This window comes from Hemitrygon akajei, chromosome 26, assembly GCF_048418815.1.
Source record: "Hemitrygon akajei chromosome 26, sHemAka1.3, whole genome shotgun sequence".
Classification (NCBI taxonomy): domain Eukaryota; kingdom Metazoa; phylum Chordata; class Chondrichthyes; order Myliobatiformes; family Dasyatidae; genus Hemitrygon; species Hemitrygon akajei.
This window is the reverse complement of record NC_133149.1, coordinates 40478660-40497910: the sequence shown is the minus strand read 5'-3', so window position 1 is coordinate 40497910 and position 19251 is coordinate 40478660. Positions and strand designations below refer to the sequence as shown.

General features: G+C 39.3%; 1 protein-coding gene across 2 annotated transcripts in view; it reads right to left on the bottom strand.

Annotated features, from left to right (window-relative positions):
* Positions 1-303: 303 nt before the first annotated feature.
* Positions 304-19251, bottom strand: part of LOC140716905 (marginal zone B- and B1-cell-specific protein-like) — a 33959-nt gene continuing 15011 nt past the window's right edge. The window contains exons 3-5 of one of the 2 annotated variants that reach the window (XM_073029986.1): positions 17228-17349; positions 11756-11860; positions 304-808 (exon numbers count right to left, since the gene is read on the bottom strand). In XM_073029986.1, the coding sequence (XP_072886087.1) occupies positions 613-808; positions 11756-11860; positions 17228-17349 (423 nt within the window). In that variant the 3' untranslated portion in view covers positions 304-612. Of the gene's footprint in view, positions 809-10566; positions 11318-11755; positions 11861-17227; positions 17350-19251 lie in introns of those variants that run through there. The other variant, XM_073029987.1, reaches the window with a different exon arrangement.

The following is a 19251-nucleotide window of genomic DNA, read 5'->3' as shown; positions in this document are numbered from 1 at the left end:
ATTCAGATAATAATCTGCCTTCCTGTTCTCACTCCCAAAGTGGATAACCTCACACTTATTCACATTAAACGTCATCTGCCAAGTATCTGCCCACTCACCCAGCCTATCCAAGTCACCCTGAATTCTCCTAACATCCTCATCACATGTCACACTGCCACCCAGCTTAGTATCATCAGCAAACTTGCTGATGTTATTCTCAATGCCTTCATCCAAATCATTGACGTAAATCGTAAACAGCTGTGGTCCCAATACCGAGCCCTGTGGCACCTCACTAGTCACCACCTGCCATTCCGAGAAATACCCATTCACCGCTACCCTTTGCTTTCTATCTGCCAACCAGTTTTCTATCCATGTCAATGCCTTCCCCCCAATGCCATGAGCTTTGATTTTACCCACCAATCTCCTATGTGGGACCTTATCAAATGCCTTCTGAAAATCGAGGTACACTACATCCACTGGATCTCCCTTGTCTAACTTCCTGGTTACATCCTCGAAAAACTCCAATAGATTAGTCAAGCATGATTTACCCTTGGTAAATCCATGCTGGCTCGGCCCAATCCTATCACTGCTATCCAGATATGCCACTATTTCATCTTTAGTAATGGACTCCTATCATTTCGCATTTCCCCCTCCCCCCACTACTTTCAAATCTCTTACTATCTTTCCTTTCGGTTTGTCCTGACGAAGGGTCTCGGCCCGAAACGTCGACAGTGCTTCTCCATATAGATGCTGCCTGGCCTGCTGTGTTCCACCAGCATTTTGTGTGTGTTGTTTGAATTTCCAGCATCTGCAGATTTCCTCGTGTTTGCTGAAAAAGAAAGTTAGATATAGTAGGGCTTGATAAGATGAACTTATTCAAACCAAAAAACTTACGAAATTGAAACCATATTCGTAATGTATATTTAACTATAGGGTTAGTTATTTGTTTATTCAGTTTAGATAAAACAAAGGGAAGCGAAGATCCTGAAGTAGAGAACAATGAAAAGCCTTCTAGATTTACACTCCAAATTTACCCATTGTGGGCTTAGTAATGTCGCCGATTCCTGTGTCCAAAATATTAAATATCGGATGTTAACTGCCCAGTAGTAAAATCTTAGGTTTGGCAGGCATAGAACATTCATGGCTGATTTAAAGATAAATTTTACATTTATACAACACCTTTCAGAACTATGGGATGTTCCAAAGGAGTCATCAGCCAATGAAGTACATTTAATTTGTAGTATAATGTAAGAAGCACAATAACTAAACTGTGCATAGCAAAATCTGCAGCCTCCAAAGTCAGGATGATCAGATAACTAGTTTGCTTGATAATCACTTGAGGATAAATATTATCCAGGATATAACTTTCCTGCTCCTCTTTGTTGGCCGTGGCAGAACTAAAATATGGAAGAAAACATTGAATTTGAACTGGTCAGCGACAGTAGAAGTAGGCAAACTAATTGTCTTTGTTCTTGCCATTGGTCGAAGGAAAGGAGGCTGCCATTTTGTGAAATGGCTCTGTCCTCCATTTTGTGAACTGAAATTGCTTGGCTTGATCAGTATTTTAAAGTATATAAAATAATGCTCTAGGTAATCTGCTGGACTGGAGGTTATTTCTAAACACGAAGTTATTTGTGAGGTCTTCTTTGGTTAGATATAACATGCAGGTTTGTGACTATTGAGGCCTGTGGCTGCACTGAGTGATTTAAACTGGTTTTGTAACTGATTTTAAACGAAGAGCCATAAATTACCAGTTGTCAGTTGTCACTTGCAGAAGAGGGACAATAAATGGATGCAACACACACAAAAATGCTGGAAAAACTCAGCAGGTCAAACAGCATCTATAGAAAAAATGTACTGTTGGCATTTCAGGCTGAGACCCTTCGGCAGGATTAAACAAAAAAAGATGAGAAGTAGATTTAAAAGGTGGGGGGGGGGGGAGGGTAGAGATAGGTGAAACCTGGAAGGGGAGGGACGAAGTAAAGAGCTGGGAAGTTGATTGGTAAAATAGATACAGTGCTGGAGGAGGAGGAATCTAATTGGAGAAGACAGAAGGCCATGGAAGAAAGAGAAGAGAGACGAGGACCAGTGGGAGGTGATGGGCAGATAAGGAGATAATGTGAGAGAGGGAAAAGAGGATGGGGAATGGTGTAGGGCATTATCAGAAGTTCAGGAAATCAATGTTCATGCCATCAGGTTGGAGGCTACCCAGACATTCTTCCAGCCTGAGTGTGGTCTCATCATGACAGTAGAGGAGGCCATGAATGGACATGTTGGAATGGGAATGGGAAGTGGAATTAAAATGGGTAGCCACTGGGAGATCCCGTTTCTTCTGGCGGATGGAGCATAGGTGCTTGACGAAACGGTCTCCCAATTTACGTCGGGTCTCACTGATATACAGGAGGCCGCACTGAGAACACCATGTATCGCCTCACCTGGAAGGACTGTTTGAGGTCCTGAATAGTAGTGAGGGAGAAGGTATAGGGGAAGGTGTAGCACTTGTTTCGCTTGCAAGGATAAGTACCAGAAGGAAGATCAGTGGGGAAGGACGAATGGCCAAGGGAGTCACGTAGAGAGTATTTCTGTGGAAAGCAGAAAGTGGGGAGGAGGGAAAGATGTGTTTAGTGGTGTGATCCCACTGGAAATGCTGGCTTGTGAATGATGGTGGGATCCCATTGGATATGCTTGGCAATAAGTGGATGCTGGCTTGGACCAGAGTGTTAAAGGTCAGTCAGATAACTCATAGCCAATAACACTGAAAGGCAACATTTGAACTGGTAAGGAATGGATATAAAAGCAGAGGTTTTCAGATACAAGATAGCGATAACTCTCTCCAGTGACCCACCATCGTGAGGAGGAACTCCCACGCCAGGGTCTGGGAGAAAAAAGGATCGATCGTCTGGCCAATGGAGATCCCCTATTTTGGTGTTATAAATTGGCGAAGTGGTCTGAGTGAGTATTGGTACAGAGGGAACAGTAGAATTCATGTTTTAAGCTGTTGGCTTGGAGGGTCAACATAATTACGTTGTTTGTGCAGAGACGATAAACTGTCAGCTTCGACTAATTAAGAGTTGTGTAGTGAGTTTCCTAACCTAGTTCCACTGATGAATGGTCAATACTATAAGCTTTTGCAACCACTTGAGAGGGTTGGTGGAACCTCAGTTAATGAACTTATTTGAACAATTACCTCTCCAACCGTGCAGCTCTTTCACAGTAGGGCATGGGTGTATTTATGTTCAAGTTTTAGAAAAATTGAGTTATTTTACAAGCTCTGATTCAGAGATGAGAATGTCTGCAGGTGAGAACACTGGAATCCTGAACTCTGCAAATCTGTACTGAGCACTATACTTCATAGAGCCCCTATTCGACTTCATGGGCAAGCTGAGAATGAATATGCAGCAATAAAGGGCAAGCAGTGATATTTTTTTCATATGTACCGCTGGTGGTTCCGTGAAGGAAAAATAAATTCAGGGGATAAGTTGCAGGCCTACTGACAAATTAAAGTAGTCAAAATGTCAAGTGTTGTATGATGTGCATTCAGAAATGCTTGTCTACACACCACTGTTGTAACACGTGATTATTTGAGTTACTGTCGCCTTTCTGACAGCTTCGAAGTTCAAAGTAAATGTATTATTGAAGTACATACATGTCACCATATACAAGTCTGAGATTCATTTTCTTGCAGGCATACTCAATAAATCCAATGACCATAATAGAATCAATGAAAGACTAGGGTGGACAATCAGTGTGCAAAAGACAACAAACAGTGTAAATACAAAAAGAAAAAAATAATAACAATACAGTAAATAAATAAGCAATAAATATCAAGAATATGAAATGAAGAGTTCTGGAAAGTGAGTCCATAAGTTGTGGAAACAGTTCAGTGATAGGGTGAGTGAAGTTGAGTGAAGTTATCCCCTGTGGTTCATGAGCCTGATGGTTGTGGGGTAATAACTGTTCCTGAACCTGGTGGTGTGAGTCTTGAGATTCCTGTACCTCCTTCCTGATGGCAGCAGTGAGAAGAGAGCATGGCCTGGATGGTGGGGGTCCCTGAGGATGGATGCTGCTTTCCTGCAACATTGTTCCATGTAGATGTGCTCAGAGGTGGGGAGGGCTTTACCACTGATGGACTGGGCCATATCCACTACTTTTGTAGGATTTTCCTTTCAAGGGATGCAACCACTCAATATATTCTCCACCAGATAGCTATAGAAGTTTGTCAAAGTTTCAGACGTCATGCCGAAACTTCTCAAACTTCTAAGGAAGTAGAGGCGCTGCCATGCTTTCTTCGTATTGGCTTTACTGTGCTGGACCCAGGACAAATCCTCTGAAATGATAACACAGGGGAATTTAAAGTTGCTGACCGACTCCACCCTGATCCCCCGATGAGGACTGGCTCATGGACCTCCGGTTTCCTTCTCCTGAAATCAATAATCAGCTCCTTGGCCTTGCTGACATTGAGTGAGAGGTTGTTGTTGTTGTGGCACCACTTAGCCAGATTTTCAATCTACCCTCCTAGATGCTGATTTATCACCACCATTGATTTAGCCTAAGAAAAACTTAAATATGGCATTGGAGCTGTGCTTAGCCACACAGTCATAGGTGTAAAGCGAGTGGAGCAGGGTGCTAAGCACACAGCCTTGTGGTGCATCTGTGCTCATGGAGATTGTGGAGGAGATGTTGTTGCCAATCTGAACTGACTGCAGTCTGCAAGTGAGGAAATCGAGGATCCAATTGCACAAGGAGGTATTGAGGCCAAAGTCTTGAAGCTTATTGATTAGTTTTGAGGGGATAACAGGACTGAACACTAAGCTGTAGTTGATAAACAGTATACTGATGTATGCATCTTTAGATAGATAGATGATAGATGATAGATACTTTATTCATCCCCATGGGGAAATTCAACATTTTTTTTTCCAATGTCCCATACACTTGTAAAAAAAAAACTGTCCAGATGTTCCAGAGTTGAGTGAAGAGCCAATAATGTAGCATCTGCTGTTGACCTGCTGATAGGCAAATTGGAGCAGATCCAAGTCGCTGCTCAGGCAGGAGTTGATATGTTTCATCACCAACCTCTCAAAACACTTCATCACTGTGGATGTAAATGCTACTGAACAACAGTCATTGAGGCAGGTCACCACACTTTTCTTAGGCACTGGTATAATTGAAGTTTGCTTGAAGCAGGTGGGTACCTCAGACTACAGAAGCAAGACGTTAAAGATCTCAGTGAATATTGCAGCCAGTTGATCAGCACAGGCCAAGTACCCCATCTGAGCCAAATGTTTTCCGTGGGTTCACCCAACCAAAGGATGCTCTCACGTTGGCTTCAGAGTGTGAAATCACAGGATCATCAAGGGCTGTTGGAGTTTGTGATGAACTTGAACCAGTCTGTCCATTCTCTTCTGACCTTTCTCATTAAACAGGTGATTTTGCCCACAGAGCTACTGCTCATTGGATTTTTTTTTTGTTTGTTACATTCTCTGCAAACTCCAGAGACCGTTTTGTGTGAAAATCCCAGGAGATCAGCAGTTTCTGAGATACTCAAACCACCCCGTCTGGCACCAACAATCATTCCAGTCAGTCACTTAGATCATATTTCTTCCCCATTCTGATGTTCGGTCTTGAACAACTGAACCTCTTGATGATGTCTGCATGCTTTCATGCATTGAGTTGCTGCCCCATGATTGGCTGATTTAATATTTGCATTAACAAGGTGTACCTAATAAAGTTATATTAGGCCACTGAATGTATATTACGGTTTTGATACTAATGATGTTAAGATTTATAATACAAGCAGTTTTAAGGAACCACTACAAAGATTAAAAAATTCTAGGCATGAATTATCTACCAGATAAACAGGGACTGATGTTCTGCCCTAGTATTCGTTACTAGAGCTGGTGTAATTATTCCAGTTGTTGGTTTTGTTTACTTATCTAAGGTCCTCCAATAACCCAGGGAAAATGACAGCTGCAGAGATAATAAACTAGAAATATTATCCAAAATGCATGATGGCTCTCTGAACATCTAAGTTCAATATTGATTAATGTTCAATGGATACTTAAGAGCTTATATCAGATTGTGTAGAAGGAAGAAATCCTGGGAGACACACTTAAGCAATTCTGAAGTACGATATTCTTTCAGAAGAGGGCCAACCAAGGTACTATTTGGTCTCACTGTTGGATGTAAAAGATGACATGGTTGTTCATTTTCTGTAGTAATTTGGGAATTGAAATCAAATGAGCTGCTTGGTTAGTTCCAGTATTCAGTCAAATCAAGGCTGTTTCAGGACCCCTCCACTTCCCCAGCTTGGTTCCCTATCCTTAAATACCCTCACTCAGCAAGTGGAAAGCAATTCTCATTTGTGGCTGTGGCAATACTGAGAAGATGGCTTTAGGAAAATGTCATTTGATGACCTTCAATAGCTACCTACAAATTCCAGCAATAGTTTTAGTTTTACTGTTTGGAGAATTTTTTTTTAAATAAATTGCAAAAATAGAAAACAAACAGAAGTCAAATAACTGAATGGGAATGGCATATCTACACACACAAAATGCTGGAGGAACTCAGCAGCCCAGGCAGCATCTATGGAAAAGAGTAAACAGTCGATGTTTTGGGTTGAGACCCTTCAGCAGGAGTCATGAAGGGTCTCGACCCAAAATGCCAATTGTACTCTTTTCCACAGACGCTTCCTGGCCTGCTGAGTTCCTCCAGCATTTTGTGTGTATTGTTTGGACTTCCAATTTCAGAAGATTTTCTTGTTTGAGATGGGAATGGCAAAATGCAGGTTGCATATTTGCCAAGGATTATGAAAAGCTTGCAAAAGAGTATATTTAATAAACCAACCAATCAGACAGCTAAGTCATAAAAATAATGCTTTGAATTATGTCAAAAGGCCTACATTTATGAAGTCCATGATTTGGGAAGGGAAGGGGATGGAGGAGGATTTGCAACTTCCTGCAATTTCTCAGTAGTTATATTGGAGAATACAGAGACAGTGATATCTGAAACAAGAACAGAAATGCTGGGAGAACACAGCCATTCATGCAGATCTGTGGAAACAGAAAGCGCTGAACATTCAGCAATCCTTCCCAGAATGGGGGAAAATGGAAGGTTTACCGTTTCCAAAGCAGAGCTCAGAAGAGTGACGTATAAGAGAAAGGACTGTATGGAGGTAGATTAAGACAGGTCAGGTGACAAGGAACGTAGGGACTGACCATTAGCAAGAGATTTTAAAGAAACAGAGTGGGAAAGGAACAAAAGCATGGCAATGGCAAAGGATGAGAAAGCTGGAGAATTCAATCAATGTTCATTCCAGAAAGTTACAAAGTGTCAGTTGTTGGATCTCCTCTGGTGGCAGGAGAAATGCCATTGGATCAGAGTGGTGGAAAAGCAGACCAGAGAGTCAACATCACACAACACTTGTGTATTCACCTCTTCTCAAATTTATTGTAGAGAATAATCACTGATAGATAAAATATTTGAAAATATTATATATTTTATTCAAAAGAAATATAGAAAGTGGTGAAGTAGTGCTAATTGGAACAAAAATAAGCCTGGAAAAGAAATTTAAAGCTACCAGGTTTTCTGGGGGGAATTTTAAAAAGTGCTAGACAGGAATTTTTCAGATTCTATTTCAAAGAAATGTAAACCAAGTGGAAGTCAAGGGAAAACTTATTTATAACATTTCATAACTAACTAAATGTTAGGACAGATGACAAAGAAGCTTGATCAACCACAGGGTTTTAAAGAGTGTGTTAAAATTAAAAATATGCAGAGACAAAACTATCTTGTGAGAGAAATACCAGGCTTGGCTGCCAATACTGAAGTGATTAACATCCAGAGAGAAGCAACAGGTCAAAATTGGAGGATCCAGAGATGGCAGTGGTAAGAGAAGTTACCAGGGGACACCAGAAGCTGCATACACTGTTCTCTGGAAGGAAAAACTGCCTGTTGAGCAGCATCTGAGCAGGCAAGGGGGTACTTGATATTTATGGTTTTGAGACTCTGCATCCAGACTGAAAGTGTAGGTGGGATAGAGCCAGTGTAGAGAGTTGAGAGGTGGGTGCCTGGCAGGTAAAAGATGAAACCATGAGGAGCAGATGAAGAATTGTTGTGGAAGGGAAATGTATGGAGTTGGAAGATCACAACTGGTGTATGATAAATAGAAACAGATGAGAGAAAAGGCAGGAGGGAAAATGGAGCCAAGTGAGGGAAGAGAGGGTGGACATACAGACAGAGGCTGGATTGTGATAAGTGGAGACAGAGGCTGCATATTCTGGAACTGGATAAAGATGATGATAAATTGAACCAGATTAGCCAAGAGAACCTTGGTGGATGAGAACAAGAGAAAAGGAACATCCGGGGTGTAGAAGGTATTCAGAAAGTGACATACTATGAAGATGTTTGGAAACAAGAAAAAAAGTTATGAAATGCGATGACATAGGGATAGGATGTAGCAGCATTTTCTCTCAGGAATAACAGATAGACGTCCAGCTGACCTTTGAACTGGACTGAAAGCAGCCTTTGACAGGAGTTCATACAGTCTTCATCAAGTGGCTCTTAAACTGCAACCGGATTTCCTTTCAGGTTTTGAGTGCAGGCCTTTGTCAGATGTGCATGAATTAGTAACAGTGCACTTGGAAAATCACAAGCCACTCAAGCAGAGTTAACGTGGCTTCCTACAAAGAAATTTATTAGTACTTTTGAAGGAACTGAATACTTCCAGAAAATATTTAAAAGGTGCCTCAGAAAATATAAAGACACAAGCGCCCAGGGTTTTGGATATAATCAAGGGGCCTGAATAGAAGGTTGGCTAACAAGCAGGAAACAGCAGATAGGGATAAAGAGATCACTGTTTAGCAGACAGTGACCCAGGAGTGTGGGGGTTGCTATAGTGATCAATGTTGAGACTGTAACTGTTGATAAGATACAGTATATGACTTGGTGGAAAGAAGCAAATGTACAATAATGTAATTCGTGGATGATATGAAAACAAGAATGATGGTAAGTTACAAGGAAGGGAAGTTACCAACAGCTTACAGATATCTTGATAGGTTAAATGAAAGGTGGAAAATTTAGCAGATGGCATATGAGATGGAAAAATATGAAATTCCTCATTTTAGGAAAAATTAATAAAAGAACAAAGAATTATTTAAATAGAGCTGACTATAGACTTCTAGAGAAGAAAACCAGAAGACCATGAGCCAGTCTTCATCAAAGGAACAGAGGTAGAGAGAGTTAGCAACTTTAAATTCCAAGGTGTTATTATTTTTGGAGGGCCTCTCCTGGGCACAGCACGTAAGTGCAATTATGAAGAGAACACAGTAGCCCCTCTACTTCCTTAAGAGTATGGGGAGATACAGCATAACATTTAAAACTTTGACAAACTTCTATAGATGTGTAGTGTAGAGTATATTGACTGGTTTAATCACAGCCTGGATTGGAAACACCAATGCCCTTGAATGAAAAATCCTACAAAAAGTAGTGGATACGGCCCAGACCATTATGGGTAAAGCCCTCCCAACCATTAAGCACATCTACATGAAATGCTGTCGCAGGAAAGCAGCATTCATCATCAGGGATACCCACCATCCAAGATATACTCTCTTCTTGAAAGCACAAAAGCTGAGGAACTCACACCATCAAATTCAGGAACAGTTACTACCTTTTAAACAGGCTCTTGAACCAAAGGATATAACTTCATTTGCTCCATCATTGGAATGTTCCCACAACCAATGGACTCACTTTCAAGGGCTCTTCATCCCATGTTCTTGATATTTATTACATGTTTATTATCATTTCTTCTTTTTATATTTGCAGTTTGTCTTCTGCACTCTGTTGGACGGTCTTGCATCGATTCTATTATGGTTATTATTCTATAGATTTATTATGCCCACAAGAAAATGAATCTCAGGGCTGTGTATGCTGACATATATGTATTTCGATAATAAATTTACTTTGAACTTTAATAATGCAGAAAGCAATAGTACAAACAGATTTGGGAGACTTGTGGATAAAACCCAGAAAGTGCAGCAAATAGTAGGGAAGCTTAGTGGAAAGTTGCCCCTACTTTAAGAATGGTGAAATACAAAAGGGAAGTTTGCTGTAACCATATAAGATACCAGTAAGACCATGTCTAGAGTACTATGAATAGTTTTGGGCTTGAAGGTAAATGCTGAGAGAATGTTTCCTTCAATTGTAGAACTGAGAATCAGAGGTATGGTCTCAGGATAAGGGTGATCCATTCAAGACCAACTTAATAAAGAATGAGGATATTCTCTAGGCCTGTGAATCTTTGGCACTCTTTACATGAAGAGCTGAGGAAGCAGAACCCTTTTGTATATTTAAGGCACTTAATCAGTCAGACAATTAAATGTCATGGGGTTAGACTACAAAGATGGATTTGGGAAATATTTGATGAGGTATTATTTTATTGAAAGGCAGAGCAAGCTCGAGGTGCTGAATAGCATAGTCCTTTTCCAACTTCTTATGGTTCTGTGTATATCTCCTGGAAATTCCCACTGGTGCAACAAACCCCATAAAAATCTCAAATTCACTTCAAAAACAATGTAGTCATTATCTCTAAAATGCCTTGTTCTAAAATAATTTAATTTCAAAGTCTGAAATTGAGACAAATATATTAATACATTGGTTTCAGCATTAACATTTTGAACACAGAAAAAACTGTAGCTTTAACACCTATTGAAACAATTTCCAATAAAACACTGGTCTCTAGTTGTTTCTGCCCATAATATATGGAAATACTAAGGACATTATAACTGATAACTCTGAATTTAACTTTAATGCAAATAATTAACTTTATCCACTTTTGGTCAATACAATCAACTGCTGGTTTTAAACATAGACTGTTCATTTTCAGAAATAATAGGTTTACATTTGAATGCAAAATATCATGTGATATGATGTTTTGGAAACAGAACTAACCATTAATTTAAATAATATTTTATTGGATGGATGAATTTATTATGTGACTTTTCACATGAATGCATATTGGACAGATGTAAATTGTGCCCAACTCATTTTCAGTTTTACCATATTAATAAATGGAAACAGTGTATGTTGTGTTTCTGTCACCTTCACTGGTATTCTTCACCTTTTCCCTATCATCAGCTGAGCACCATACCCAATATGTACTTTTACTAAGTTCAAGGCTTATATTTCATCTTTAAACTGTGTTTGGAATTTTGTGTGCTTGGTGCAGACTCCATTTTCACTATTGCAGAGAAAATCTTCTAAATAATCCTGATTATTTCTATATGCCTCATAAATTTCCTCTTCAGTAAATTCCCCCAGGTAAGCTTGGCACATTTTGAACAACCTGCAAAAACATCACAGAAGTGTTAAACTACACAAGAGAAATCTAAAGTAATTTCCTTTTTCATTTTATATAAAATGATACCAAAAACATTTTCAGTTTGGGGCTTTGGAGTATCAATGGGATGTTTAAAAATCTCTTAAAATGGTTAGAGATTAGTGCATTTAAAGTGATTTACATCAAAAAGGCAACTTTAAACATGATTTGTTGCTCCTCTGAAGTGACATTCATACAGACTTTAAAGCTACAAACCCAGTGTTTCAAAACTATCCACAACAGTTGAACAACCTAACTGGAAACCTTTCTAATGTAATGCATTGACATACTCAACCGTAATAGACATTATTAAGTGACTGTTGAAGTAAAAGAGCTTAGTGTAGAGCACAGAAATAATGGATGTAGTCAATCACTACACACCACCTTTTCCAGGATTTTAGTTACCTTCCAGGCCATGGTCCACTCAACATCATCACTCCTGTAAAGTCTTCTGTTTCCAGGCCTGGGCCTGACAGACGTTTAACACCATCCACCTCTATTACACCATGCCTATAAAACATGTCGAATAAAGTAAAAGATAATTGATGAATAGGGCTTTAAGGTCATGTAACAGCGAGATGCTTATTTATTGATGTATTACCAAAACATATTAAGTTTATTTACAGAGCATAGTTCATATAGATAATGTAGTTCAAAGTGTTTCACAATAGGATAAAAGTACAGACATGAAAAATAAAAAAATTAAATGAAAATAAAAGACAGAAAGATGTTAATTAAAAAGCAAGGTTAAATAAATAGGTTTTGAGCTGGTGTTTAGAAGTCCACTAAGTTTGCATCCCTTGTAATTTTAGGTATTGAATTCCACAGTTTAGGATCGTAGTTCTAAAAAGCTGACCTGCCAATTATCTTTTGAGAGAGATTGTGTAAATTTAAGAGAACGATGGAAGAAGACCTGAGAGCTCGAGCAGGATTATAAGATGAAAGTAATTCTGTAATGTACTCCAGTCCCAGACCATTAAGAACTTTAAAAACAAGTAAGAGAACTTTAAAGTCCATTCTAAAAGATACAGGAAGCCGTTGCAGAGTAGCTAGTACGGGAGTGATCTGTTCCCTCATCCTGGTTTAGGTTAAAATCTAGCAGCAGCATTCTGAATGAGTTGAAGTTTGTCATTAGATTGCTTTGGAAGGCCAGTAAAAAGTGCATTGCAGTAATCTAGACGATTTGATATAAAGGGGTGAATTAGTTTTTCAGCTTCATTATATGACAGAATGTACCTTTGCAATAAGTGTAGAAATGCTGCTCTGGTCACTTTCTGACCAGAAAATGATACCAAAAACATTTTCAGTTTGGGGTTTTGGAGTATCAATGGGATGTTTAAAAATCTCTTAAAATGGTTAGAGATTAGTGCATTTAAAGTAATTTACATCAAAAAGGCAACTTTAAACATGATTTGTTGCTCCTCTGAAGTGACATTCATACAGACTTTAAAGCTACAAACCCAGTGTTTCAAAACTATCCACAACAGTTGAACAACCTAACTGGAAACCCTTCCAATGTAATGCATTTATTACATTTAAAATTAAATTTAAAATTTAAATTTAAAATTCAAATCTTGAATCGAGGATCACACCCAAGCTAGTTACTTCTGATTTTATAAGGGGAGCCAAGTTCTCAAGTTTATCCAGAAGTTTATCTCTTCTGGCTTTGAGACCAACCAGAAGTATTTCAGTTTTATCTTCATTTAGTTTTGGGAAGTTATTGTTCATCCATTTGTTTATTGCAGCCACACCAGAAGTCAGAGTGTTATCATCATCGGGCTCAACCGAGATGTCCAATTGCGTGTCACCTGGATAATTGTGGAAATGAAGTTTATGCTCTCTAATGATGTCTCCTAAGGGAGCAAGTATAAGGAGAAGAGTAGGTGACCAAAACAGCTTCCCTGAGCAACTCCAAAAGGTACATTGTATCACTTAGAAAATTGGTCTCCAAGACAGACAAAAAAAATTCCCCCCAAGTTATATGAATGAAACTAATTAAGGGCACTACCAGAGAGGCTAACCCAGTTCTCATGGTGATCTAGGAAAAGGTTATGGTTAATTGTATCGAAGGCAGCGCTTAGATCTAGAATTAAAATTGAGATTCTGTTGGTATCAGTGCCTATGGTCTAAGGTTGCTGAAAATTTTGGTAAGGGCCTTCTCTGTGCTGTGTATAATTATACAGTAAAAGCCTTTGGATGTATATTAAAATTCTGGCAATTTTACCAGGTTGTGATCTTAGTTTATTAAGTCACACACAAAACAAAAAATAGCAAAGTTGATAAGCTTCAGATTATTACTTGAGCTACACACATAAAGGTTGTTATAACTGGGGGTGGTAGTGGGAATAAGTTTCCACTACCTATTAAATGCTCCCATTGACGTGCACCTCAAATAGCCTCTGACAACCAAGTCCAGCTCCTGGCCTTCACTTTTGGCTTAGCGATAAAGCCCAGCGGAACCCGTTCTACTGACAAAAGAAGGGACAAAGGTGGTTTGCTGGCACCTTAAAAACAGTTGCTTTAGGCAGATGGGGCTCATCAGCCATGGTTGGCAGAGAAGGAAACTATGATCTCAAACCTCCACTGCCATGCGGCTATGCCCACTCATTCGGAAAGCTTTGGGAGTAAACCCTGAAGAAAAGATCCAGAGCTAGTGTCCCGAAGGCATTGCGACATTGAGTTCCACACTGACTGGCAACTCCTGCGATGTTGCTGGTGCCAAACTATATCATTCTCTGCCATTTCTTTGGGTTCATCAGTTGTGTGGAGAGGGGGAGCTTGCTACATGGGCAACAGCTTGCTCTCCATATTGTACTGCTCTGGCTTGTGTACCTCGACATGTAGGACACAACATCCATGGTTGACTCTGACCAATGAAGACCAACACAAAATGGTAAAGGGCAAGCCGGATTAGAGAGATAAATGTGTGGCTCAAAGCATGGTGTGGTAGAAATGGGTTCTAACTTATGACACTCTGGCACCAGTGCTGGGGAAGGAGAGAGCTGTTCTGCTGGGATGAACTTCACCTATCTAGAAACAGATTATTTAAGATTTGGTTATCACAATCAAAGTCAAGTTTATTGTCATGTGCACAAGTCCATGGACAGATGCAATGAAAAACTTACTTGCAACAGCATCACAGGCACAGATCATCATATACTTCAAGTAGAATTCACATCATTAAAAATAAATTAAACAATTTTTGCAAGAAGAACACAAATAGAACAAAAACAGTCCATTTTATTGCAAAGTGGTCAGTGTTGTTAAACTGTAGTGATTGGGGTTTTGCTGGTTGGTTCAAGAACAAAATGGTTGAAGGGAAGTAGCTGTTCTTGACCTTAGTGATGTGGGACATCCAGCTTCTCTATCTCCTCTCAATGATAGCTGTGAAAATATAGCATAACCCAACGGTGGGGATCTTTAATGATGGATGTTGTCTAAGACAACTGTGCTGCTCCGAAAAGCACTATATGAGGTCATTCTTACCCTCAGCCATTAGGCTCTATAATGAGTCAACCTATAGCAAAGGAAGTGATGACTGTTTGTGGTAACTTATTTCTACTTCTCTCCTAATATTTGCATATCTGTGCACTTGTAATGCTATTGTGACACTGTAATTTCCTTTGGGATCAATAAAGTATCTATCTATCTTGTCTTCTTGAGGCAGCACCTCCGACAGATACTACCTATGGTGGGGAGGGAAGTTCCTGTTATGTATTGGGCAGAGTCCACTACTCTCTGCAACTTCTTACATTGCTACACATTGCAATTGCTGGACTAGATCATGATGCAACCAGTTACATTACTTTCAATAGTACACCTGTAGAAATTAGAGAGATCAATAACAAGATGAACCTCCCTAACTTCCAAAGAAAGTAAAGATGCTGGCATATTTTCCTCATAATTGCTTCTATATGCTGGGCCCAGGATAGGTAATCAAATATGTTAACATCCAGGAATTTAAAGCTAGTTATGGTTTTGAGTAATTTAAGGTATGAGTAATGAGAAAGGATTATTAAGAGATCTTGTAATTTAAGATCCCCTAGGAGGGACCAAAACCATCTTCAACCTAAATAAGAGAGTACAGTGTACATTGTGGAATTGTCCAAGGTAGACTGGTAAAATAAGTTAAGAGACAGTTCAGTGGATCAACTGTAGCAAATATTTGGACACTGGTCTAGAAAAATCAGTAGAAACTTATTCCAATTGTATTCTATGAGGGAGACAAAAGCATAATTTGTGGTTAACAAAGTCAAGGCTAATGTTAAGTTGAAAAGTAGAGCATTCAACTGGCAAGGGTAGATGATAAGCCAAGGGACCGGGAAGCCTTTAGAGTCCAGCAGAAAATGACAAAAAAACTCATAAGTAGGGAGGAAAATTGACTGAGAGAAAACTTACGTGCACAGTTTTGCTACCATTACTCTTAAAAAAAAAAGGATGTACTAATAGTGTAGGTATTCCAAAGGAGATTCACCAGGCTAATTTGAAAGATTGAGGAATTGAGGGTTAAGGGGAACTGGCATAATGAGAAGTTGGAGGCCAGCATAGACCAATCACGATTATATTGAATGGCAGGGCAAGTGGGTATGCGTGATATGACATTATAAACCATTTTTAAAAGACATATACTTAGATTTTACGCTCAAATGTGTCAAAATATGCTCGTTTCACAATGTCCCATTCAAATCACCATTCTTTTCTACATAAGCCTTCCAGTGAGAAGGAATAACCAAGATATGACACACCATGCATTGGGAAAGAAGACAAGGGAGGGATTCATAAGAGACATTTCTATTGCTAGGGCAGAAGTGCTCAAGACCCATGAATGGGAGGTGGTAAACAGCTTCATGTTCAGAATATCCCTCTGGCCTGCTATTAGAGGACCAATCGAAACTACAGTATATTCTCAATTCTTTAAACCACTGGAATTTGACAAGAAGTTACCTTGTCTACCATCATGGGTAGTGGGATTCCAAATTACAAACACTGACAATGGATGGATTATTATTTTTAGATATTCAACAATTATATTTTACCATGGAAAATAAATCCATCGTGCAAGGAGTTTGAAAAAAAATTCTGCAATTATCCTAATGGATTTAGTAAATAGATTACATGCTACACAATTTTATGGAAATAAACTTGGCAAGTTCTGGTTAGACATTTGGGAAGGACTGAAAATAAGTGTAGCATAGTTATAGGTTCCATTTCTAATTTTGCTCCATCAGATGACCCTCGTAAACCTCAGCACATGATATGATCTGAACAACAATTCACTTTTTGGTCTGTGATATTACTTGATTAAATTATACAATTAAATGTTTTAAATCACAAATCATTGTGCTGTCTGGGAAGTACATACTTGAGGCATTTATCATTCTCTGTACTGTCTTTTAACTCCTAGATATTTCCAAATATTTAATAAATTACAAGCATAAATGGTTATTGATGTATAAAATGCACATAGCAATGGATTAATTATTAACCAATGCCAAGCCATCATGCACAATCCCATTTCAGTTCCCCTAGGTCCCCTCCTCCTTCCCTTTCTCCTATGGTCCACTTCTTCTCCAGCCCTTTACCTTTCCAACCTCCTGGCTTCACCTATCACCTGCTATCTATCCTTCTTCCCCTTTTCTTTTCAGTCCTGAAGAAAGGTCTTGGATCAAGACATCGAGGTTTATTAATTTCCAACCTGTTGAGTTCCTCCAACATTTTCTGTGCGTTTTTCTGGATTTCCAGAATCTACAGATTTTCTCATGATTATGATCTAATTTCAGTGTCTATTTTAAACCCTTACACTTTTATCTATGTCACTGTCCATGGCAAAATAAGTACTCCAATTTATATAAGAGACGAACTCACCAGCAAACTCACCTTTCCCAACTTTGAGAGCAGCACTTCTCCAAAGTGTCAGTGTAATCAGATTCACTCAGTATTGCTTTCCCCTCTTTCACTGCAGAGATCTGAGATTCCCTTTTGGAAAGATATTCCTGCATCTTTTCCAGTTGAGAGCGAACAATAATGGAAAATAGTTTGGCAAAACATCAGTATGTTTCAAAGTAGTAAAACAGCTATTTTTAAATTATTATAATACAATTTTCTTCTAAATTTGCTCAACTGGAACAATAAGCCCAGCAGTGTCTCTACTTTCTGCGAAGGCTGAGAAAAGACCATCTTCCGCCAACCCTCCCCCCCTCCCCCCTAACATCCTCACCACATTCTACAGAGGATGTATCGAGAGCATCCTGAGCAGCTGCGTCACTGCCTGGCTCAGGAATTGCACCATCTCGGATCGCAAGACCCTGCAGCAGATCGTGAGGTCAGCTGAGAAGATCATCGGGGTCTCTCTTCCCACCATTAGATATTTACACCACACGCTACACCCACAAAGCTAACAGCATTGTGAAGGACCCCACGCACCCCCTCATACAAACTCTTCTCCCTCCTGCCATCTGGCAAAAGGTACCAAAGCATTCGGGCTCTCACGACCAGACTGTGCAACAGTTTCTTCCCCCAAGCCATCAGACTCCTCAATACCCAGAGTCTAGACTAACATCTACATCATTTATTAGTATATTGAAATTTGTCCTCTACTGTGCCTGTCTTATTCATTAACTATTTATTTATTAATTAATTCCTGTACTGCCCCGCACTGTTTTGTGCACTTTATGTAGTCCTGTGTAGGTCCGTAGTCTAGTGTAGTTTTTGTGTTGTTTTACGTGGTCTAGTGTAGCCTTGAGTTGTCTCACATAGTCTAGTGTAGTTTTGTATTGTTTCATGTAGCACCAGGGTCCTGGAGGAACGTTGTTTCGTTTTTACTGTGTACTGTACCAGCAGTTTATGGTCAAAATGATAATAAAAAGTGACTTGACTTGACTTAATACCTATCCTCAGCCAAACCCTCTTTGCTTAGGATACATCATTAGAAGATAGAGCACAGCACAAGAACAACCCCTTTGGCCCACAATGACTGTGCTGAGCAGGATGCCAATTAAACTGCAAATATGCCTGCATACTGTCTATATTCCTCCATTCCTTGCTTGTTCATGCACCTATCAAAATGCTTCTTGTATGTTACTGTATACTGCATTTAATATACATTTTTATTTCTCACATTTCCAAAATTCTTTCAATTTTGAACAAATTGAAAATCATAAGGGCTTTTTCTGCTACACTTTCATTATCTCTGATGTTCTGAAATTGAAAGCAGCATGTAAAGGACTAGTTTCACCTAATTTGATTAGTGATTCACAGTGTGTGTGTATATATAAGCATTAATTCTAAATTTAGTCATGATTTTTTTTGCAAATTCAAATTTGGTTGCAAGTTCTGTTATGGGCCATCCCCATTCTGTTTCTGCAGTCCAGTTCCTGAGAAAATCTGCAAATGCTGGAAATCCGAGTGACACACACAAAATATTTCAGAGGAACTCAGCAGGCCAGGCAGCATCTAGGAAAAGAGTACAGTTGATGTTTTGGGCTGAAATGTTGACTGTACTCTTTTCCTAGATGCTGCCTAGCCTGCTGATTTCCTCCAGCATTTTGTGTGTGTCATTCCTGAGAAAGGTAGATCAATTAATCAATCAGTCACTTGTATCATTTCCAGAAATAAGCAAAACTTCTGATGCTTTCCAAATAATATTTGTGGATCTGAATGCCAATGTTTTGTTTGTACACAACTAAATACTTCTAGATCCACTTACCAAGCACAAATAGATATAACAGCATAGAAAATAGAACTGTACAGCACAGAAACAGGCCAAATTGTTGCGCTAAACTAATTAAACGCCTGACTAAACCCCTTCCTAAACACAAAAATACAACTGCAGATGCTGTGGATCAAAGAATACGTATGAAGGGTCCTGATGAAGGGTCTCGGCCCCAAACGTTGGCTACTCT